The 27,163-nt window shown below is 30.9% G+C and overlaps 1 protein-coding gene across 5 annotated transcripts in view; it reads right to left on the bottom strand.

The window, feature by feature from the left end:
* The window catches only part of LOC124529653 (brain-specific angiogenesis inhibitor 1-associated protein 2), a 199,483-nt gene that overhangs the window by 7,730 nt on the left and 164,590 nt on the right, over window positions 1-27,163 (bottom strand). For all 5 annotated transcript variants that reach the window (XM_047103483.1, XM_047103485.1, XM_047103482.1 and 2 more), the window contains 3 exons: window positions 5,728-5,803; window positions 4,741-4,833; window positions 2,423-2,484 (listed from right to left, as the gene is read on the bottom strand). In XM_047103483.1, the coding sequence (XP_046959439.1) occupies window positions 2,423-2,484; window positions 4,741-4,833; window positions 5,728-5,803 (231 nt within the window). The remainder of the gene's footprint in view (window positions 1-2,422; window positions 2,485-4,740; window positions 4,834-5,727; window positions 5,804-27,163) is intronic.

Raw genomic sequence — 27,163 nt, 5'->3', positions numbered from 1 at the left:
CTTTATAAGCTCAAATATTACGGTGTTAAAGGTAAAGCTCTTGATCTCATCGCTTCATATTTAAGTCAAAGAATCCAGCAAGTTTTCATTAATGGAATAAAGTCTTCTGGATCTACGTTAAAAATGGGAGTTCCACAAGGTTCAATTTTGGGTCCCTTTCTATTCCTAGTATATATAAATGATCTTCCTTTCTATGTTAAGGGTATTTGTGATATAGTGTTGTTTGCTGACGATACTTCGCTGATTTTTAAGGTTGACAGGAAAAAAAATGACTATGACGATGTGAACGGTGCATTATCACAGATACACAATTGGTTTACGGTAAATAATTTAGTTTTGAATGCTCAAAAAACAAAATGTGTAGTTTTTACCCTACCTAATGTTAGCAAGCAAAATTATAATATATCGTTAAATGGTGACCGTCTTGAAGTAGCTGATACTACGGTGTTTTTAGGAATAGAATTGGATTCCAGACTTCAGTGGACTTCTCATTTATCATCCCTAACAGGAAGACTCAGCTCCGCAACATACGCGGTTAGAAAAGTTAGACAACTAACTGATATTGATACCGCTCGTTTAGTTTATTTTGGTTATTTTCACAGTATTATGTCATATGGCATATTACTTTGGGGTAACGCTGTAGATATTGAATCTGTCTTTATTTTACAAAAGAGAGCAATTCGGTTTATTTATAATCTTGGAGCTAGAGACTCTCTTCGGGATGTTTTTAACAGAGTAGGAATACTTACTGTTGCGTCGCAATATATTTACAACAATATCATGTATATTCACAGTAACATTGATCACTTTGATAAAATCAGTGATAATCATTGTATATGCACTAGAAGTAAGGATAAACTTATAACGCCAAGTTTCCGACTCCGCAAAGTCAATGGATCCTTCTTGGGCCAAGGTATCCGTTTCTATAATAAAATTCCGCAGAAATTTTTAACTTTGCCGTTTAGTAAATTCAAATCGTTTGTTAAAAATACATTGGTAGAAAAAGCATACTATTCGATACAAGATTTTGTAGATGATAAAAAAGCGTGGAGTTAATACCTGTTGACTTCCAAGCAGGATACATTAATTGAAATAATTGTATTTAATTAACATGACGCTGTATTTTTTAAATGTTAAAAAAGAGTAACTACTGAGTTTCTTGCCGGTTCTTCTCGGTAGAATCTACTTTCCGAACCGGTGGTAGCTTCACTTAATTGTAAAATGACGATTCAAAAGTGCTTATAAAAGCCTACTTGAATAAAGTTTATTTTGATTTTGATTTTGATTTTGATAATAAAGATAAAAAGATTGTTTCTTTGGTTGATCGGGAACATAAAACCAGTTAGTCGGGTATGATAAACTATTAATAAATTTATTGGCGTATTTGTTGAAAAATATTTTTATTATGTATTTATATAGTATTTTTCAACGAATAGTTATTACTACGGCAAGCGGCGATAGAGTAGGATCGTTTAACTCGAACGCAACCACGCAGAGCAGCTAGTTGGCTATTTAATATAATATAAGTGGCAGATGGGATAAATATTGTTGAATATTTTTCATTTTATATACTGGGATAGAATGTGAGAAATTTTATAGCATGAAACTTGCATTTGTTTCATTTAGCAGCACATTATTAGTTAAAGTTTAAAGTTATAGGTATCGATTGTCTGAAGACCGAATATTACTGACATTCATTCGTTAAAGGTATAAATATGACTTAGTTGATTATTTTTATAATCTATAATAGGTGTTTCTATATGTAAATTAATTTTGACTTGTTAATTTAATATTAAAGCTATTTTTATAAAGTCTGTCCTTATTTGAACGCAGCGATGGTTTCTCAAAGATAATTTTCTCGTTACTGTAGCTGATGCGGTAGCTACACACCGATCCATCTATCAATTCAACATTCCATCTTGTTTGAACCTAATTAAACGTCGACTCTTTCACGTTACATGACATACATTATTTTTTTAAAAAATCTGATTTTTTTATATAATCATTACATGTTAATATAACATTTAAATATACCTTCACAAGGAATAAGGGACTTCATCTCATGGCCAAGGTTGGTGGCGCAATGGCAATGTAAGGAATGATTTATTATTTTTTCAGTGCTGTTGTCTATAAGTGGTGACTACTTACCATCAAGTGGCCCATTTGCTCATATGCCAATATATACCATAAAAAACCTAAATGACATAAGCCAGATATGTACGTATCACAGGTATGTAAGATTATCTAAATGAGTTTCTAGCGTTACCTTCATTGCTTTAGGAATTCATTTTATTTTATTTTATTATTTATATTAAAACTGTGTTGTACATATATTAAATTATAATTATATCAATTTCAAAGAGTAAAAGACCAGTCAGACCTATCAAAAAGGCAAGACCTTTGTTTATGCTATCGCACTTACAATGTTCATTTGCTGATCCTGAATTTCTCGATACACCTCCACAACCTTCATAAGAGCAGTGCCTGTAAAAAACACACTTTCTAATAAGCCATGTAAATTTAGAAGTACGTACATTTTACTACAAATAAACACAGTCGCAATAAGTTATACCTATAGTTAATAGTCATTACTTGTGTCACTTTACAAATGTACATATGTATGGTAGAAAATACAATTAGTAAACTAGTTATCGCCTACAGATTCTCTTACTAAAAAGTAGTCCTATAATAATAAATAAATATGAGACAACATCACATACCCCAATGTAAGTAGCTAAAGCACCTGTGTTATGGAAAATCGGAATTAACGACGGTAGCACAAACACCCAGACCCAAGACATCGTAGAAAATTACTGATAATCTACATCGACTCGGCCGGGAATCAAAACCTGGGACCTCAGGTGGGGTACCCATGAAAACCGATGTACACACCAGTCGACCACGGAGGTCGTCATTGTCCTATGGTCCCTTGATGTTCAAGTTTCGTCAAATTTCATTAAATACGGTTTATAGTGGTTTGGTCTTGAAACAGTCTTGAAACAGACAAACAGACTGACAAGTTTCGCATAGTATAAGTATAGATCAGTGAGCTAAATGGATACGAACATCCAGACAACCAATGCAATTATTTCCCGGTTCAACAATTTTAATACTACATATTGCTAAGTTCCGCTCTGAAGGGTTAGAGTCGGTTACATTACAGGTACAAAGGAAATAACGACTAAGACGCCGTAGTTGGCATACATCTCACAGAGCCAATGTCTGTGGTCGAAGAGCTAAAACCGAGTACATTGAGATTTACTAAATGTCAGTGAGTAGTGTTCGTCCAGTAGTCGCAATTGATACATCATTAAATCATTACTGAATCGTTCATAATTGATAATTATTTCCATACATTTATATAATGAGTTCTTCTTCTTCTGTCTGGCAATTATTATACCAACTTTTGCCAGGATTTGCCATTTTTTATGGTATAGGTTAGGTAGGTGGTCTAGCATATGGGCCACCTGATGGTAAGTGGTCACCATCACCCATAGACAATGACGCTGTAAGAAATATTAACTATTCCTTACATCGTCAATGTGCCACCAACCCTGGGAACTAAGATGTTATGTCCCTTGTGCCTGTAGTCACACTGGCTCACTCACCCTTTAAACCGGAACACAACAATACTGAGTACTGTTATTTGGCGGAAGAATATCTGATGTGTGGGTGGTACCTATCCAGACGGGCTAATACAAAGCCCTAGCACCAAGTAAAGTCCATCCAACTAAGTCAATTCCAATTTGCACTGTCTTTAGTGTCATTCTATGTAAGTACATTGTAATGAGTTATATCTGGTAAATAAAAGAAAATTCTTTGGCAACAGATATATATGTACTAAAATCGTGTCTTTGCAAATTTATATTAAGGTAAAAAATGAAATGTAATACAAAATCAAATTATCATAAACTCAAATAGCCTTATAATCAAGATTAAGAAATCATTTTGTAACCGGCATTTTTTAACACGAAATAATCCGACCAGAAATAGAAGAGCCTTTTTAACTACACTTGTAACGCATAATAATTACTTAATTTAATTTTTATCGTCTTTACAATTTAGAAATAATACGCCTTGGTCTATTTTTTTTCTAATTAATGATATTTTAAAACAAAAATATTTAATGCAATATATCATGTTGCATAAAAATACTGTCAAAAGTATAATTCTTCGAAAGGTCGTTAACCTAAATGTTAAATTATGTACTTACGTCATTATACTTCTATTATGTCTTAATAATAGTATTTTATGCTGAGACCTTGAACTGAGTTTGGTATTCCTCTGGTACAAGATTGAGCAATCAACGTTAACTTGTGTAAGAAATATTTGAATACGGATGAGTAATTATTCTTGTTACAAAGCAATATGAACATACGATACATTTAGCTAAGGACAGATTGAGTTATCTTAAAAATAATCTTCGTATCTAGTAGAAATACATATTGGACAATATTATTTATAAGTGTGTATGTGTGTGTTTTGCACAATATCTGCAATATAATAATATTATTCATATATTAAGGGTAGTCAGTTTTGCACATCAAAAATGCTGATAGGATTTTGAAATGTTTGTATGTATGTAGTAAGTTAGGATATGTTCTTAAGATGGATATAAAATAGTTTCGTATTTCGAATGTCTTCAGACTTATTTCGTTTGGAAAATAATAACCAAGGTCGACTTTCTCTATAGCATTCTGTTCACGTATCACGTACTTAGAAAATAATTCTCATAGTTACCAATATCGGCACATCCCCCCCATGTTCCTTGTTGAGCTTGTCTCCCAAGTTTGCCGACCGCGTCCACGTATAGACGAGATGCAGCCGCCGCACCTGCGAAATTGAATAATAATTACTAGTTCATAGATATTACTATATACCAACTACAAACATGAGGTAAAATTGTATAGTTTACATCCACCATTAAAAATTTTGAATTTGGAATACAAATAAATATTCCTTAAATGGATTTTCTTAAAGGGCATATTCCAAAAGCCTTAGTGCGATATGGATTTTGTGAGGTTATTGTACTTATCTTATTGGATAGCATACTCGATTAAAATTGCTATGAAAAATCGTTCCATTTTATGGTTACGTTCTGTTAAATATTGTTTATACAAGCAAGGGTATAAATTTTCGATCGTACATAAAAGGTTGAGTGCGCTTGACTCTGGTAAACAAAATATTGTATAGAAAATTCAACGTCTTATCAGTTTAAAAAATGTCAATACACTTGAGTGTGCACTCTTGAAAGTAGCGGAAAGCAAGTATCAAGAGTAATACATCGTCGTACACAATGGCAAAGTTTATTGCGTCTAGCGTCGAGTATAATACGCTAGATAAGCCAACAGAGACAATTTGGCACCAACTACAGTTTCGAAGCCAAACAAGCGCAACTAAGGTTTTGCATATAGATGCACCCATTTGGCTTACGGTATATAAATTAATTGTCTACGTTTTACTGAATACGCATCATTTCGAATTAATTTGATGACGTCATTCGTTTCTGTATTTCTTATTGGCTTACAACTTATTTATGATATAATGTTATGATCTTGGGAACGATTGTCTCAGTTGAGGAGATCTAATTTAGCTTCCATAATACGCACTATTTAACAAAAACAAAAGATATGCGTTACTTTTTATGAGTACTTTAGCTGAGTTTCTTCGTACTTAAAGGTATTCCTTTTACGAACTTATGCTTTTAAGGATATTGAAAATTCTCACCGTGTAAAGCCTTCAAATAGGCTTTACCAGCTGTTATCATTTGTCGAGCGCCAGGGTTGAATTTGTCCAATATATTCTGAAACAATAGATAAACATAATTAGATTATTATAATAATGGAACAAATGTACCAGACACCAACTATTAAATATAACTATCATTACGGCTTGTAATCCTAAAAACCGTTTTTGTTAGCAAATTATATTGCACTAAATAAAGCATAGTTCAGAATTCATGATATAATGATACTAATATTGTTTTGTCAAGTCTTGTTCTCGACTAAAAAAACTGGTTTAAACTGGTTTCTGAAAAATTAGGTTCAACAAATAAGCAGACCACTTTTTCGCATGAACATTCATTTGCAATTGCAAAGAAAATGGGGACTTAGACCGTAAATAGACGTATAGGAATGTGGCCTCTCAAGGATGCTGCAACCTCGTTAGGTGCGGCAACTGCCGGCACTAGCGGCATTCCATTGTAAATATTGCTCAAAGCTACTTCTTCGGAAACCTATTTACTTCAAAAGGACGCAGATTTGTATACTGGATTAAATCTTCTGAATGAGCAGTCTGATACGATTTGATTCGAGAATATCGACAATAAGAACAGATTCTTCGGTACGATTGAGCGATTTTTAGTATTTTAAATTAAGCTACACATATGTTCCTTTAAAAAAGCACACATTGTAACATATATAAGATACACATTATCATCTCTATTTTCGTTTACAATTTTATATTATTGTATGAGTTTTTCAAAACATATCTACGAGTGCGGCGGAGATCAATTTTGTGCTGTACAAAACATGTTTTTAATTATAGTAAAAACTTTTCCATTTCAGAAATATAATAAGATTATTTTATTATCACGTCAACAATGAGCCAAATTTCGACTTAGGTACTAGTCAAAAGAACTGGAATACTAAATAATAAAACAGGTGCAATTTTGTCTATTTGCAGTCTCATTAGCTGATTCTTGATAGGAAAAAAAATAACAATAAATGTGTATAAGTAAGGTAGGCAATAGACAGACAAGTCTCTTCCGGCACCGGTCCCGGTGTCATAAACAGTTAAAGTTTTTTCATATCGTTATCTCGACTTAATACTTCTGTGAAAGTTGCAGGTTTATAGAAACCCATTTTTTTGGAAAATCGCCTTGTTAGTAAAATAAAGACACTTTCGATTTTTATTCCAAATTTAAAAATAAAAAAAATCTAAAGATAAGTACCGACTCTACCGTTTTTATGATCCTCTGATATAGGATATTACAAGCAGCCGATGCATTTTCTCTGTTACCCGAATATAGGGACGGACGAAGGGCAACTACGTGCTAATGTGTTTTACGACATCATGCCTCCTAATGTCGCCGTCACATTTGTCCTGACGATTTCTGACAGTAATCTACAGGCTGTTTATGAATATGCTCATGTTTGCGAATAAGACAATATCAAAAAAGTCTTTGTATAATACAAACGTGGTGCTACAGATTTTTTTACCATTTATATTTGTAAACAAAATGTTTTTATATAAGTAGTAGTCATATGTTATAGAGGGTTGGTTACGTGTCATATCCCCGTTTCATTACGCCTATTTAATATACTATATAATGTACGACTCAGTCATATAGTTAAGTTGCGAATAATTATGGCTGTTTTCCAAAAAATCAAAGGCAAATTCTTCAAATGCAATTTTGTTTTGTAGCAATCTGTTTTGCTCTACTAAATGTGAATTTCACATAATTTGTCAATATAATATACCCTTCAATGGATTTCTCGTATAAAAATTAAAGTAAATAATATTTTTGCAGAATTTCTCGCGGTGTTTTCACTATACATTATTTTCAAATCATACAAATTGACATAACAAATCTAATGTTGCCCTAGTTTAAACCCGCGATTTCCTTTTGAAGATCCCTGGGCCATTGCGACTACTGTTTGTAAACTGTGATACATTTCTAAATATAGGTTGCTAGCATAGTGAATGAATCTTGTAAATCTTAGGGGATACTTCGTACGCGAAAATGGGAATGAAAAACAAATGCGCACTTATGAAAATTAAAATTGTATCGGGACTTAGAGACCTGTAATTTTAAATAAACATTTGACTGCCGTATATGTAAATATATTATAATGAAATATTGATAATCAATGGTTGAGTAATGTTACTCGCGTGTGCAAATATGAAAATTGGAGGAATATCTAATTTCAATATAGGAAGGAAATATTATTTAACAACAAATATAAAATCAAAAGCCTCGAACAAGGAAAAGCGGTTCGAAATAACAAATTCGTTTTCCTTTTGCATACACAATATAAGATACGGCGCATTGTGAACTAACAGCTCCTAAAGTAATACAGGCGGCTTTATTCCATCCTCTTTATTTGTGGGGCACGTAGCAAATGACATTTGGTACCAAATTGCCTTGGGTAGACTTCGTGACGGGACCCCTTCCTACCAAGCCTAATGTCTTACGCACACGTTCAACTGTTTTTCTATGTATGTGATGTATGAAACAGAATTCATATCTAGTTTTTTCTATCCCATTAATTTCTTTTTTTTTTTGCAAGAAAAATCTTGACAATGTGAAATAAAATAGCGAAGCGAAATTTTGTTATTTATTCTTACTCTGTTTTTTTAGATTCTTTTAGAATCTTTTCTGAGAATTTCCATTTGAAGAGACTATAATTTTATATTTATATACATTAAAGTATTCAAAAACATGATTAAGCTATTCTTATAATTCCATAATAGTAATTCCGGCGATATTCCCAGAATTTATTTAAGGCCTACTCATTAACGCTACTAAGAATCAACACACAACCAGTTTTAGTAAAACATTTACCATTAAATCACAAGGCATTAAATAAATTACTAGTTAAGGTTAAGTTACGTACTAGATTCTCTTCATTCCTCAGGGCATGTTCATATATGCTGAATATTTAAACATTCATTGAAAACAACATGGCTAAATCACATTATAATATATATATATATATATATATATATATATATATATATATATATATATATATATATATATATATATATATATATATATATATATATATACATATATCGTATATATATATATATCACATATCTTTAATACGATCAACTCAGAGAGAACTGTCAAACCGATTATAATAATTCCTTTACCATTAAAAAATCACTTTCTATATATATGTATAAAATTCGTTGTATTTTACATCAATATTAATAAGTTTTCTGAATGCAATAATGAGTTCGTAAAGTAAGCTAGGAGTATGTAGAGTAAGTGGCTCGACCAACTTAAATACCACACAGACGAAGCTGCGAACATGGCTAGTTACGAATAAACTACAATTTTATAAGTTCAATGAACTTTTAGAAGGATAACGATTATCTCATCTTCTCACACATAATAAAGAATGACATTATGAATAATAATGTATTCAAAATAGTTAAATATATTTTATTTTGCTTGAATATTTTAATGACTTAAAGTAAATTGCTTAAGATAAATATTTCGATTATATTTTCGTAGTTTTATATGAAAATTTGGATACTCATGTATATGAAATGCATCATAGAGCAAATACACTTCGGAGATGCATACATAGTGCAAAGGCAAGATGTTTGCTGAACACTTGTTGCCCTCGACACAGCGACATGACGTTGTTTACAAGACTTTGAAGATAACTTTGAAACTGCAATAAAATTTTTAGAAGACAGAATGTAATGAAAACCTTGAAAATGTTCACTGAAGCCATCACTATGAAATAACTTTGAGCAATAATAATACGAAATGTAAAGTTAGGTAAGAGTTAGTGTAATCGTGTATTAAAAAAAGTATACATTTTAGGATCTGAAATATCATTTCTTTAAAACCTAACTTATGACATTACGAATAGCTTGTAAATATCCTATTACTGGGTCTTCCCTCCAATCGTGGAGAATGTTTTGGGCTTATCATTAACGATAAAAAAAACTCATAATCCTGCTCGGGATTAAACTTGAAATCTTTCTTAAAAATTCAGATGTTCTGGTCGCTTCATTTTCTCTTATATGTCATTAGCAGCCCATTTTTGTCCACTGTTGGACTAGGCCTCTCCAAACGCACCTTCTGCGGCTTACATATAAAATAACACAATTAAAATGGAAAGTAAAGTATAGAGTTACACGAATAATTTATTCCAAAATTTGTTAAGTAAACACAGTTTTCTATATTTAGCTAAAACCAATTAGTATAAAAGAATACGTTTTTTTTTGGCAATTAGTTTGAGTATTTCATCGTAATGGAAGGTGATTGTTAAATTCCAATCTACACCCCACCTTCACTAACGTTAGAACTCTTAACGTAATCAAGAACGTGCAATTTGTTACCAATTCAACAATGCATCTTTGAATTTCTTTGCTGAATCAAAATAAAAGATTTTTCGCTTTTAACTTTCCTAAATGAAGTTGACTACAAAAGGCGGAGTGAAACATAATTCAAATGAGCGCTGCCGACGCCGACCACTCTGCCTTCGATTCCGTACTTTGAAAAGTTTAATTTTTAACGAAACTTTCAGTCGCAGGACTTTTGAATACGCCTAAAGTTTGAATACAGATTTAATGATTTGATACCTATGAAATAAAGTGAAATGTTTAAAACCAATCGCAAATTGTGTAATCAGATTGTAAAGTTATATATTAAATTATTTTTGTCTGTTCAATTCACTAAAAATACTAAAAAAAGATTGAATGTTTATGTGCAACGGTTATTGCAAAACTGACGAAATATAGATGAAAGCGTGTCTTGGAACGAAATGAGGCGATTACCTCCAGGTTGTATAAAATAAAAAATAATTGTTATAAATATAAATTTATGATTATATACGTAGTTTATTTCGCTGATTCGTCTTGAGTCCGAAGCATTTTGTTTTTCTTTCCGAACTAGTAGTAGATTTTTGACAATCGGAATATCTAATATAGTTATGTTAAATATAGAATACAAATTTCAGTATGTGTGTGAGCCAAGACAAATGAATGTATGATTTGTTCCAACCTCAAAACCTTGAAATACTACATAACCAAATGAGTCATCCATCAAAACCCCAGTAACATAATAACATTTTTTGTTAAGTGAATTCGTTACCTGCATTTGGGTACAGTACAATTTTAATTTTAACTTCTTAATAAATTATATTACACATATATGGCTAAATTTATTTTTTGTATGTTTTTGTATTTATTCTTAAACAAACTATTGATTTGCATATTCAGATAAATATATTTAATTCAAACAGTTGTATTTATTTATGTACAATATTCCACTTATTAATTACTTATATCCGCTTACTTTTGATTCCAGAGCTCCGTTACTAACTACCTCGATCTTCAAATAAATATAGATTATTCAAGATCCTGTCAATTTAATATCAAAATTGTTTCTTTGTATAATTGAGTTTGATTAAGAAATTAAATACACATTACTAGAGCAAAATTCATAGCATTTATTTCTTAAGAGATTATTACGATTTCAAAATATTAATAATCGAATATATTTTCTAGACGCAATTAATGTTAATTATGATATCAAAAGACATCGTCAATCCTTGTAATGTGTAACGCTTGAATGCCAATGTCGGTGTAATATGTCAGCCTAACACTACAAGGTAAACTTGTTTGGTTGAAAAAATAAACGCTTATTACTTATACACTTAAACTAATTGTTCGTATTGACGGACGTTCTTCGCTATTCATGTTTATAATTGACAAGGTTATTGCATAGTTTTATTATAAAGTCACGTTCGTAGAATGTTACATTGACTTAAATATGATTGTTTTGGAATGCAAAAGGAGACTGAATTCCTTAATAATTATATACTAATTAGGATGATATATTAATTAAGATTAAAATGATGATAAAACTTTAATCCGATGTTTACGAACAAACGGTTTCATAAATGCTAAGGAGAGGAATCGTCAAGAAACTGATTAGTTATTCATCAACACTTTTATTCATCAAGTAATTAATGAAAGTATATAATAAACTTATCAGACAAAACTAATTCACTCAAATCGGTACGTACCGAAAATACTTGTTGACTTCCAGGCAGGATTTATTACATACATGTATATTTAAGTAACATTATTATACATTAATTAAAGGTAGAGCTTACTATAATAGTCATTACGACTGCATCCCGCGTAGTCACTATTGAACCAGAGCAATATATTATTGCTAAAAAACCGTTCATCTTCGATTTCACACTATTTTGAATTAACTTATAGCAATTATTACAACAATAACATCACTCTGTAGATAAAGTATTAAAAACGAGTTTATAAATGACTAAGTTTAAGCTTCAATTATAAATGAATTAAGTTAAAACATATACATAAGTTAAAACACTGTTTTTCTAGCCTTGTTTCTATATCGTGTACACGACCTTATAAGTTTGGGTATTCTAGTAAACTTAAACACAAAGTGACACGAATACAGTTCGAACTTGAAAACTAAGTTAGCTGTTAGTCCTGTGTTTACTCTGCCATTAAGTACAATTGTATCGTTTTAATGAATAAACAATATGGAATTAATATGCAAAAACGTTTGATGTCGTATATTTATCATTTGTTTTTCTGATCGTTTTATAAAATCGTTTATTTCTTTATTTATTTTTTATTAAATAAATATTTATTTATTAATATATATAATAAATATTTATTAATATTTAATTATTATTTTCTGTATATTAATATATAAATAAATATTAATAATTGTTATATTTAATCAAATCATGATCGCGTTGAATGGTGACATGAATGCTAACAGCATTTACCCATTGAAATCTTCTGTAGTCAACTTTTGTGATATCGTCTCGGTCTACGATTTTGTTGTATTAATGAATTATATAATTTTAAAATGATAAGCTTCCTTTATTCTTGTTAATAGTAAATAGTTTATTTAATTCTGCAGCAAAAAAATAATAATTGTATGAACTTCTTAGCGTCGTAATTACATTATGTAATGTATATTTGTGTAATTTATATTTTTTATTATCCGGTAATTATTAAATATACCTATTTTATATGTTATTTGAAATAACTTCTTATAAGGGCACCGTATTATCAAAATACATATTTTTCTGTGATTGATAATGTTTTCTTTATTTAATTTATCCCAGAAATTAATCCTTCTTTGCGACGATGTAATTGAACAGGATTTTTTTTTCTAAATCAACGAATTCAATATTCGGACTTATATTTAGTTTCCATCTAAATTGGAAGAGAAAATTTTAAAAAGAAATAATGCTTACTTACAGTGTCACCATTATGCGGACAAATTCATCAATACCATCATTTACTTAAAAAAAAACAGCTTTAATAAGAAAATCAAAATCAGGATATACTGTATTCGAATAGGCTTTTACAAGCACTTTGGAATGGTCATTTAACAACTATATTAAGTTACCACCGGTTCGAAAAGTAGATTCTACCGAGAAGAAACGTTAAGAAACTCAGCGACAACTTTTTCAACATTTAAAAATGCAGTCATGTTAGTTATGTATATAAATTACAAACAAGTTAAATAGTTAATAATTAAATTGTAAGTATGATAATATTTATAATTATACATATTTTGAAATATCTCATATGATATTAAAATATTTATTGAATCGTGGAAACCATTAACTACAACATATTTACAGAATCAGTGTTGCTCAATGCTAATTGCAGCACGACGTGGTTACCTACAGCCAGCCTGCGGTACCCTCTCCCCGTCTGTATGATGTCATACATAAAATATTCTACTATTAATCACCATAATTTACAATTTACAGTCTTACTTTAGTTATAATTCACTTGAACTGTGACATCATATAGGTATAATCTTTGATCCCGTAGATTTAGACTAATACTATATGATTAAACACATGTAGGTACAGTGCCAAAAAATTACAAATTAAACAGTTGACGTTGAATCAAATGAAATGAATTAAAATGAATGATTAGTATCGGATATTTATTGTTTTTGTGTTAATAAACAAATTAGAAATTGAAAAGAAAAACAAGAGTGTGTGTATAATATTATTAAAGGATAATTTTCTCACTCAACGAAGTCTACTTGGTGAAGTCAAGCTAAGCAACGTGTGAAATGAATAAAAACACTTAAAGTAGGTATAATGTTTACAAATACGAATGTCATATGACAATATAGACGATGATATCCATTATCAGTGATATTTGATTTGACAACAAAATAAAAAAATAATTATTTCTATTATTTTTAACCATTATTTTGTAGCATACTAATATATACGTTACGTAATAAAATGTCATTTTTAGTATAAAAATATGATTGTAACACAGTTCACTCCATTTTAAAAGCATATACACATGAAATAACGGAACAAGATTGAATATTCATACTATAGGTACTTAATCTACTTTTATAACTAGAGGATGGTTATCTTACGTAACGTAATGGATAATAAGCGAGATAACTCTGACGTTACGTAAATAAATTTATAAAAAAATAAGTGTTCATTTCGTTTCACTTGAGTGTTAAACGTGAAGTTAAAATTGGTATAGATATAGAGATCTATTAAAAACGATTAAGTTTTTACTTACTTACAATGACAAAAATATCTTCAATATATTGTGGAGTGGTTATGGGATAGAAACGTCTTGAAATATTCCAATGTAAGGAAAAACTTAAGATCTTTTTCAACTACTGTTTTAAAGTCTGTTTTCTGTTGTGGTTGAAAGGAGAAAGAGCTTCATTCAAAATATTAGAATCAAAACGAGATTAATTACATGTGTCTGTAATTACACAAATGAAATCTTTCACGGGTTTATGATGGTTTATAACATACATATAATATGTAAAACCTCATTACTACTGAAACCTCCTTGATAACAAAGGAGTACTAATATCAGCTTGATATTAACAGGCTGTTATTGTTTTATAATAAAATAAAGTCAATACACAAGTCAATTGTATTATCGTACTGCATTTATTTTAAAATTAAACATAATTTCATGTAATAAATACTTATCATTTTATAATCTTTTAACTCCTACATAGACTTAGAAATAATGTAATCGACTTCATTAACTATGCTTGGTTAATAATTACGATGTAAAATTTTGCAATCGCATGCAAAACTGAAACGCCAGTAGCTCCCGTTGAGTTACGTTCTAAATTTCATCGTCTAAATTGAAATATGGAACTTGGTTAATTTAAATATACATAAAACTTAATATATAAATATATATAATTATCTGAGAATGAATTGAATCTGCATTTCGAAAAAAATAGTATTCATTCATTATAACAAAATTAAATAGCTTATTATGTATCTACATGTACTGGCAATATGTACATACAAGTCCACTAGCGAATCTGAATAAATGTTGCCCTACCTTTATGTATGATATATATGTGATATATGTTCCCAAATATCATGGTGAACTCTTAAACGGCATACAAGTTGATGTACTGTAGTCGTGAAGTACAGAAAATTAGACAATATAAAATCCTCTTCCATGCAATATTACATACACGTACTTCATAATTTACCTTTCATGGCAATCGGTGAAATGTTGTTAAATCATTTCAAATAGATACGAGTAATCTACATCACGTCTCTTCTAAAAACAATTACATGTTTTTTAATAATTCAATACAACATTACCTTTATAAAATAAAAAGCAAATAGGTCGCCTGATGGTAAGCGGGATACCACATAAAAGTTAATACTGTTAGAAATATTAACCACAATGAACTACTAACTTTGGAAAATAAGATGTTTCACTTGTGCCTGTAGTTTACAATTTTTCTATCACCTTTCAAACCGGATTACAATAAAAATATTTCATTTGGCGGTAGAACATTTAATCAGTGTTACCAACAAGATAGGTTACTAGTTCAGTATACAAATATAAATGTTTTTTTAAGATAAATAATAGCAAAATAATTTTCTTAATATCATTAGCAATATAAAACGCTATTATTCCCCACTTAAGACCGTAATTAAATGTTTTTATCCTTTATACAGATTGCGAGGGAAAGAAATAATTGCAGTAGCGATGTCCGCTCGCTGCTCTCATTTAAATTGAACATTATTAAATAACAACGAAATGTTTTCTCGTAATGCATAATAAGTTGGGAAAACATCAGCTCAGCTCATCGTCTGCGGTTTATAATGAAACAGCCGAAACGAATTTTATTGCCGGTCGCTATCATTTGCGGTTACATCCCGAATGTACAGATTTTGATGCAATCTATACGTAGTAATGAAACACTCCTGTGTGATCCTTGTCTTTAATTAACCTGTTATTTAGTAATTAGATTATGACAGATATAAATTGCTTCCAATAGTCTGGAATCTATATTATTATATAAATATATTTAAGGTATTTGTTTAAACACGTACCTACTTAGATTAAATGTGAAACTAACTTTATCGGTTGCTCTTTCACGGCCGAACTATGCTATGAATAAAGTTTGAACCTTAAAGAACATAGAAGACCATACTTTCATACAACTTCAAATAAATATAATTTTATCTATACTTATAATAAAATCTGTATGTAATAGGTATTAAAATAAAAGCTATTTACTAAAAGTTGTATACATACACGGTACGTACACCAAAATAACATCTTTTTACAATTTTTGTCTGTCTGTCTGTTCCAACTAATTTCTGGAACGGAATTCTGTCAATCGATTTTGACAAGATTTTCACTAGGCTACATCAATAACTTTTTTGTTAAATTCAAACGTGCACGAAACGATTTTTCGCAAAAATATGTAATATTTCGTCTTAACGTTTATTTATGTATCATTCAAAATCTAATCAAATTAAACTTTAAAAGTATGCAGTCAAGGCCACGGTTAACAAAATATAAAAACTTTTTATACGAAAATCGAAAAAAAAGTAGAACTAGCTACAGAAATAGAAATAGCGATCGCATAGTTTTTTTTCCACTCCGGCAGTATTTGAATAAAACATTGTTAATATAAAAACGTGAATTCTTTAAGCGTTAGTCATTATGCAACAACAACAAGTTTGGAACATATTCCACCACGCGAGTCGGTGGAATACACATGTGCCAGAATTTCTATGAAATTAGACACATGCATATTTCCTCACAATGTTTTCCTTCATCGCCGAGCACGAGATGAATTATAAAAACAAATTAAGCACATGAACATTCAATGGTGCTTGTCTAGGTTTGAACCCGAAATCATCGGTTAAGATGCACGCGTTCTAACCACTGGACCATCTCGACTCATTATGCAAGATTTCTTTAAATTTGATTAAAACGAGCGTTAAAATTATATCAGACAAAATACGCCATAAATCATGTATTATGTACAGTACTCTTTAACGAGACTTAATGTCGGTGTTTTCCTACATGATTTTAATATGCCGTGAAGTGGCCGACGCATTACGTAGTCTAATCTCAGTCACGAATTGAGACAACAGCCGCGTTCCACACATTCTGAATTTTTCTTCCGCAATACATCGCCTCGGATTATAGTAGAACGTAGTCTACTATTGTCTTTTAAAAAAAAACTACTCATTGAATATTTTTTTCCTATAAACACAGCCTCCTAGGATGTGGTTAGCTCGGTTTTATAAAAATAGACTTTTATTACGATCAGATAAATATATATGTAGAAACACTTAAACTAACCTGTTAATGTTCCACAGCATTTTTCTTTGTTTAAATTTAAAGTTCAACCCATTATGAAAGTGAGATCTCTCACAAAATTTTCCTTCATCACCAAACATGAATTATTATCATATTACTTGCGACCCGCCCCGTCTTCACACGGGTCCAAGACTGATACTAAATATAAAATGTGTGTGTATGTATTTTATACATAGTCCAGGCCATGTATAATATATACAAAAACCTTTATCTATAATTATTCTATCTATTAAAAAAACCGCATCAAAATCCATTGGGCAATTTAAAAGATCTAAGCATACAAATAGACAGACAGCGGTAAGCGACTTTGTTTTATACAATGTAATGAAGCTTATGAAAATTTGGTTTAAACCAGTCATCGTCGATTAAGTTTAACAACTGTACCATCATTGCTCCGAGTTTGTTTTTTTCCTAATTCCAATTTATGAAAGTATTTTCGTGTATAGACGTGTACATTTTTTCAAATGATTATTATAAAAGTTTTTAATAACGAAAGGTAGTCCTTGTGAAGCGACTCTAATATAATCCGAAGTGGGTGATAAGGCGGTACATTTCAAACGAAATGAATTCCGGTGTCGGTCTAGAGTTTTACCATAATGAAATTCTTTAAATATCACCCTCTCGAGAGGATTAAAATTTATATAATTACGCGTGCGGTTTGCGTGTAAGACACGACCTGTTTTATACATTTCTGGATAATTAGGAGCCGAAATGGGTCAGTGGCTAGAACGCAAGAATCCTATTTGAGTATACAGCTTCAAATCCGAGCACATTTAGTTAACAACTCATCAACACTTAATTTGAACTTATGTTTTATCTATATTAATATTATAAATGTGAAAGTAGCTCTGTCTGTCTGTTTGTCTGCCTGTCGTTTCACGATCAAACCGCTGAAACGAATTTGATGAAATTTGGTATGAAGCAAACATGAACTTCAAGAACGACATTACTTTTTGGACATACTATTTGCTTAACATAACACAAGCAAAAGCCTTAAACACGAGCGCAGCCGCGTTCAAGTACTAGTGAATCATAAATCTCTTGCATGGTGAAGGCATATGTCGATTAGTTCTACTAAATGCGTATTCACCAACACTCATTAAGGTGGCGTTGTGGAGTGAGCTCTAAACAATGTACTCGAGAGAAGAGGAGCTTGGTATTCAAACTTTCATTGATTTTATTTATAATTTTTTCCTTATTAATGAACTTAAGATGAAGATATTTATGTTTGAAGTTTAAATATCTGTGGCTTCGATATCTGGTATCAATCAGATTAATTAATAATTTCTCTTACACTTAGCAACGAAAAAAAGAATATAGAAAGTTTTATTTTTTCATTCAAACATTCCTTATTTATCTTCTATTTTAATTAAAGACTAATTGAAGTAGATATAGAAACATATATTTTATTTAAAAAAAAGAAAAATCACTTTAATAAATAATGATAATAAATTATCAATTTAAGTTATATATATTTTTACGATTGATTTAATGTAAACACATTATAATTTCGGTGAAATGTTAGCTTTCACAATTTATATATCAAAATTGACTCTTTATACTTCTAAAATATTTCCGTCACGATATAACTTTCGAAATATAATTCATAATGATCAACATGTTTTTTAGTAACGAATAAATAAAAAAAAGAAAATTTACGATACGTTTCGGGGAAGTTTACACTTTAAAGTACAGTAAAATAAAAATTTCCCACTGCTGGGCTAAGGCCTCCTTTCCCAATGAGGAGATGGTTTGTAAAATATTTCACCAAGCAGTTCCAATGCACATGTGGCAGAATTTTGATGAAATTAGACACATGCAAGTTTTCCCACGATGTTTTCCTTGATCGCCGTGCACGAGTTGAATTATAAACACATATTAAGCACATGAACATTCAGTGGTGCTTGCCTCGGTTTAAACCCGCAATCATCGGTTAAAATTCACGCGTTCTTTTTTTTATAGGTTGACGGACGAGCTGATAGGCCACCTGATGGTAAGTGGTCACCATTACCCATACACAATGACGCTGTAAGAAACATTAACCATTCCTAAAATCGTCAATGCGCCACTAACCTTGGGAACTAAGATATTATGTACCTTGTGCCTGTAGTTACACTGACTCACTCAACCTTCAAACCGGAACACAACAATACTGAGTACTGTTATTTGGCGGTAGAACATCTGATGAGTGGGTGGTACCTACCCAGACGGGCTTGCACAAAACCCTACCACCAAATAAACTAACTTAACCACTGGGCCATAATATTATTTCATGGAACTACGATTCTCAGTTTCATACACTTTAAATTTAGACTTAACATGACAAGCGTGTATTACATTTTCTTGTACTTTACAGTTGATTAAGCAAATGATATATGAGATTAATGTTCGGTTATTAAATATAAGAGTCGGATATTATAAATTATAATTCGATTGGTTCCGTAGTTATGAATAAACTTGGATATACATATTTAATAATTTAATTGCAGGAAATAGAGTTTAATGCAAATGCTTAATATTACCTTCGTTTATTTACATTTTGAACCATAAATATAGTTATGTAATAACTTATTAAACTGGTAAAGATAGAATATATATGTATATATATATATATGATTACGTTCTCGAATTGTAATTTAATCAAATGCATAGTGTATTTAATGATAATTGGTAGCCGTATTTGTTTATAATACAATGTTATTACATTGTATTATAAACAAATACGGCTATTATGTATTGTTATGTTTAATTTAGATTTATTTACGACTCCTTATATATCACTTGTTCGATGACTACAAAAACTGTTTGTTACTTAAAGAAACGATTACTTTAACATATTAATATATTAACATCAGTTATAACAACTATGAATCCATTTACTAAATTAAAAAATTACATCAAATAATTATTATGCAAGGTGCCTTTATATAACTCAACACTTAATACATGTATTAAGATGTATATTGTGCAATATCATAGGGCACAGTGAGACTGTCTGTCAAATGACAAATGACAAATTTTCTATTTTCATAGAACATTTAGCTAGATAATAGTGAAATGAATTTTTTTAAATATATTTTGATATGGTATCTACTGTTGGTTGTCCTAATGATAATAAAATGAAATGCTTTAGAGAGCTTTGAATAAAGAACATTTTGGTTTTGTTGAGCATCGAATCCGATGTTGCAATCGACCAAGCAACGTTACCATAAAAACGGTAAATTTAATTGTCGAGCTACATATGTTAAAATTAAACTAAATTACCGATACTGTTATTAACAGCAATAAACTAGATAATGTACAAATATATTTAGGCGTAACGAAACATAGAACACTGGCGTATTTGTTTAAAATGTTTAAAACGTTCACGGCCGGTCGAGTAACTGTTCTGCGTATTAATCGGGCGGGGCACGTACGCTTTACAACCTGTCGTGCAAATATTTATCCACATCGGATTTACGTGTTAACCGCTCGGAATCGTAATCAGCTTTGATTGGAGCCAATGCTTCGGAGGCTAATGATTACGCTTTGTCCTTATATCAGTTCCTGTGAACCCCGTGTAGGAACAGTGTCTTTAATGGTCTTAGAGTATCAAACATGTTAGGTAATACGTCCAATTTAAATGGTTCGTTATTTACAATGAGTTAGTAACATTGATGCAACTAAAAAAAAATGGCTAAGTTATTAAATTCAATTTTTAGTTCCAATGTTTGTTATAGTGAATGTTTATCATTCCATACAACAACAGCCTGTAAATTCCCACTGCTGGGCTAAAAGGCCTCCTCTCCCTTTGAGGTAAAGGTTTTTGGAACATATTCTACCACGCTGTTCCAATGCGGGTTGGTGGAATGCACATGTAGCAGAATTTCTATGAAATTTGTCACATGCAGTTTTCCTCACGATGTTTTCCTTCACTCCTGAGCACGAGATGAATTATAAAGACAAATTAAGCACTCGAAACAGCGGTGCTTGCCTGGCTTTGAACCCACGATCATCGGTTAAGATGCACGCGTTCTAACCACTGAGCCATCTCGACTCGACTTATCCTTCCATAGTAAGTTTAAAACAAAGTCACTCACCACTGTATGTCCCTACGATCCATAGATCTTTAAAATTACGCAACGGATTTTGATGCGTTTTTTTTTAATAGATAGAGTGATTCGAAAGGAAGGTTTTTATATATGTAATACGTGGACAATATAATAAAAACAAAACACTGATAATTAAGTTATTCTCTACTACCTATTTAGTATGAGCATTGTGTTCGCTTGAAGTCTGGTCGGGTCGCTAGTCACTTATATATAATAAATTTGTTGTTATTTTAATGTTAGAAAAACGTTCCAATATTTATTTTAAGTGTATTCAATTGAGGCCCGATACCTACTTGTAGGTAATCATTATTTTCTTATTTATTTGGTGTCGACGAGAAAAGGAATTTCGGTTTAGACCTTATTTATCGTATTGGAATTGTTTTTACTGTTAGGTTGATTTTCCTTTACCACGTCGAGGCGCTGAATATTGATGCTTAACACAAATTCCTTAGCCAATTTATTTAATACTAGTGTTGATCACAGCTTTGCTGACGTTTTAGGGGACGGTAGGTGTTAAGTAAAAAAACCTTTGGCAGACTGAGTGACTTTGGCATTTATAATATCAGTATAGATAACAAATCTGTCATTCCAATTTAAACATTATTTATTCATAACATGTTATTAATATACATATCTCGATTTAGATTTTATTTTAATTGGTCTTGTCAGACAATTTGTAACTGTCATATTGAGTGTCACCTTTGCCAAATTATTAACATACTAGATGAAAATCCGGCTACAACAACAACAACAACAGCCTGTAAATTCCCACTGCTGGCCTAAAGGCCTCCTCTCCCTTTGAGGAGACGGTTTGGAACATATTCCACCACGCTGTTCCAGTGCGGGTTGGTGGAATACACATGTGACAGCATTTCAATGAATTTGTCACATGTAGGTTTCCTCACGATGTTATCCTTCACCGCTGAGCACGAGATGAATTATAAAGGCAAATTAAGCACATGAAACAGAGATGCTTGCCTGGGTTTGAACCCGCAATCATCGGTTAAGATGCACGCGTTCTAACCACTGGGCCATCTCGCTTCGAAAATCCGGCTTCGCTTGGATAAAATAAGTAAGACTAAGGAAATATAACTATACTAACTACCATATCCCTGCACGATATTATTATTTGAAACACAGTTTCTGAACGTCAAACATAGCCGCTCGTTGAACTGTCATGTCATTGAAATTCATGGATTTAATATGAAATATCTCTTTACACGAATCATTCGGGCATAGGTTATCGACTCAAAAATCATTATTTTTTAACGATCTATAATTGTGGTTTCTATCGTAGACCTACAGGAAATTATTAATATATAGATATATCTATACTATTATTATAAATGCGAAGGTAACTCTGTCTGTTTGTCGCTCTTTCACTGCCAAACCGCTGAGGAGAATTTCATGAAATTTGGTATGAAACAAATTTGAACTCTATGGAAGGACATAAGGTTCTTTTTTGCCTAACACACGAGTGAAGACGTCGGCGACAACTAGTATTACATGTGGAAGCTGTGTAAACCATTCCATTATTAATAACTATTACGCCGTCAATGCACTTCTGAACGAGAAGTTTAGATATCCTGTTCCGTGTAGATAACCGTAACTTACTCGCCCTTCAATTGAAGTGCGATACTAAGTATTTATGTAAGGATAGCAACAAAAGTAGTGGCTGAATAAACTTAATCAGATGACTAATATTGCAAAGAGGTAAAAATTTGGTATGTAATGGGTAATTATATCATTATATTATTATTAATAAACTGCCCCGCGTTTATGCTGAGCAAGCGTATTTATGTATGACTAAGTAATAAAACTAAATAAAGTAATACTTTTTTGTCACGTTATTTAAAAATCATTACTCGAAATATTTTTACGTAGAATATGTAAATTATAAATTTAATAAAACTTAATGATATTTTTTTGTCAGGAATCAATGTAATTAAGTTGATTTTGAAATCATTTCGTTTCACTTTAGCCTCGAGTAATAAATGTTGTTTATAATATTGAAAGTCTATAAAATAAAATAACATTGGTTTTCTCCAGACATTAAAAAGTTTTCAATGCTACAAGAAAGTAATAAGTGACCAACCGATAATATAATTTGATTAGAAAGTCTCCTCTCGTTTGCGATATCTTGGCCTCTCGTTTTAACATGAATTTAGTATGTCTAGAATTTAAAATGATGTTTACCGTACTATCTAGTGTCTAAAATAATATAAGTTGGATGTCTTTGAATAAATAGAAACAGGTACACATATGCTGGACCTTCACCCCCTTAATAAGAAGGCTTGCAGCTTATTCCATCCCTCTATAGCAATTAAAATAACTGAACGAAGATGTGGTTGCTTTTTGTCCAACGCTTGTAGGATTTTTCTATGATATACCGAGCGCGAGGTATAAATAAACACTAATGAAACACATACAATTAAGAGGTACTTACCTGCATTTAAATAAAAAATGTAAACTTCGATTAATATTGGAGTGTTCTAACCATTGTGCCTCATCCGTTCTTTACGGTTCTAGATTGTATATATCACGAATACCGCAAAAGTATGCCATTGGAAGCGTTGAGCTCAGGATAAGCGAGGCATACTCGTACATTCCACCGATGCGTATCTTAATCATTTTCATCATCCCATAATACGAATGTAATGCTCTATTATTTTATCAATTATTTTTAAAAAAAGAACACAATAGAAAACAATTATCGGTGAATTTTTTTAGTAAAACATAAGTAACGTTCCTCTTTATAAATGAAATGAAACGTTACGTTGGAAAGCAGGCCTAAGTTAATGTGTCACGACGGTGTTTTGTATAATTCCGATTTCGCGGTGATGTGTGCCTACTTGGTATTTCACTTAGAAAACATTACGGAACAATGGGCGAAATGGAATTGTTTTAAAACGAGCTATCGATACTTGTCAGTCGGATGCGAATAGAAATTTCAACCATTGTGTGTAAAGACCTATTACGAATTCCTAATAGAAAAATAAAATACATTTATATAATTCTACTACCTCTCTGAACATTTTTAAAATTACGATCAAGAATATAAAGCGCAATGCAAATTAATCTACTTATATAAATATTATACCATATTTACGGATGAATATCTTAAAGTTATAAAATTTATAGCGTTATATCTTGATAATAAAAAACGTTTCTCTCATGAAAAGATACTTAATTTTAAGATTTCACCGGCGCGAGGCGTCTTCTGTGTATTATGAAACAGCGAATATTCTAATTCAAACTGTCATTTAATGTTTAAATTTAAAATAAATTATAAAATCCATTCGTATTAGAAAATTAATTTATAATTTATTTTAATAATGATTTACGGTTTAATAAACGCAGAGTTTTATGTAATAAAGAGATGTTATACGAAGCAAGTGATCTCATTTTGTTTGCACTGAGTCTTGAGACAGCGAGCAATCCGGATCGAGAAATACGACGCTCTTTTGTCTCCTGCGCGTAATTAAGAAAATATTTCGTGTGGAGTGACTAATGTCTGTTCGAGAGGAGGCGTAAACTGAGCCGTGATAGTACAGAATGTTGGCAATTATATAAACGACAATCAACAGTACGAAGACGTCAGAAGGGAAAGTCGAGTAACGCAATTATACAGATATGCCGCGTTAACTCCATGCAATATGACGGATTACGCGCCGCAGCCGAAACGCCGCGTTTGCGTTTCGTGAATGTGACAGAATATTGTTTTAGATATATTGTCATTGGTTATAATTTGAATATTTATAATTCACATCCAATGAATTTAATGTTCTAGCAATACTCCAAGATTCTTATTGGATAAAGAAAAAAATTTAATACCTATTAAAACATTTTACTTACTTGTTGCTTCATTTTAATCTGACAATTTATTGGTAATTATATTTTTAGTATCAGTTTATATTTTAATTAAGAGCTGAAAATCAAGTTGCGATAAAATCTCGTTTTGCCTTTTATTACGAATATAAACCAAATTATTTCATGGAAGGGCTAAGATTTTATACAAATTAATAAATACCACAAGGTTTGTTATATATACTTCATATTTAAATTATACATTGGAACACAAATGCATATTATTGCAAAGAAATATCTAGAAATAATATCGAACGATAAAATCTTATAGGAAGTGATATAAACTATTACAAAAAAATATGTTTTTGAATTTGGTATGCGTTTAAATTTACACATATACATACCTATGTTATATATGTTTATATTTATAGTTTAATTGCCACTGCAATGTTTTAACCTTTAAAATTCCTCAAGAATTGGGCTATCAATTGCATTTTTTATACACAAATGGTTGTTTTATAAATGCCCGCGATCAAATAGTAAACATCAGCTTCAATACATGAATATAGATTTCATTACAATCAATATGAAAATATTTTCAAATTATCAACAAACGTGTTCATAAAATATAAGGAAATCGAAAGTTGGTTGGAACATAATATTTCGCCAGCAGCGTCGCTCGGAGAGCGATAACTTGATAAATCAACATTTGATTACAATTTAGATTTAGAAGATATCATATTTAAAGTAACATTTTTGGTTTATAAACTAAACGAATTCCTGTAAGATATACAAAGGCGAATATTTCTATTTATATTATTTTCGTTTGAAGAAATAAAATACGCAATACAAAAACGCTTCTTTTTCGCGTTCTTCCTGAAGCTCGCTTATCAACGGTAATAAGCATTAATGTAATTTGCGCAAATATGAAAACGGCAGAGATTGCCCTTATTAGTTTCGAGCCCCAGTTGTGCGATGTCACGATGTCAGATTTGATACGAGTTTATTTATATTGTACGTCGTGATTTTATTTCGTTATCGAGAGATAATATTGACAATTGTCGTATGAAATATCAGACAATGAAAATATGTTCAAGTTATTTATTTTTTGTGGTAAGCAATATTACTGAGTATGTAGACGTATGTATTCATAAGTACTTTATATATTTGTATCTAAATATTAGTAAAACATATTATATACGCTGTGGTATTTGATTTTTTAGATTATTATTTAAATACCGTGTCATTTAATCAATAACGGTTTTTTTATATTCATGATATATTTTTTATATATACATTTGAAGAACATGTTTATTATACATTCCTATAGATAAATAAGTAGTAGCTTTATGTGTATATATATTAGTTATAAAAAAATAAAAGTAATATAAGTATTTACATAAAACAATTGTTTGAATAAATTCGTTTTTTTTGTCTATAGTTAAAACGTAAAATTAAAAAAGTATATATGAAATGATACTTTATAATAGTCTGTAAACTCGATGTAAATTACGATCGTGTAATGTCAGAAATTATAAATTATATTAATATTTATAGTGAAGACGCATCAAATTGCCTATCACTGTGCAATCGTATTTATAAAGACGACATATCTATCTAATTTTTAATCTTTTTTGAGGCATGTATCAGGTCCAAATCGTCCGGCGGGATATATTACTGAACCTTCACAGACGTCGAGAAACGTCATCGTTTTTATCATAGAATACAGAGTAAAAATAATATTTAATAATCTGTCCAAAGCTTCGCGATATTAAAGACCTTTATCAAATTATATTTAAAATTGGAAGTACGAGGCGACTCTAGCATAAAATTTAATATCCATGAATGAAATG

This window comes from Vanessa cardui, chromosome 5, assembly GCF_905220365.1.
Source record: "Vanessa cardui chromosome 5, ilVanCard2.1, whole genome shotgun sequence".
NCBI lineage: Eukaryota > Metazoa > Arthropoda > Insecta > Lepidoptera > Nymphalidae > Vanessa > Vanessa cardui.
Note: the sequence above shows the minus strand (reverse complement) of the source record. Positions and strands in the feature narration are given on the sequence as shown.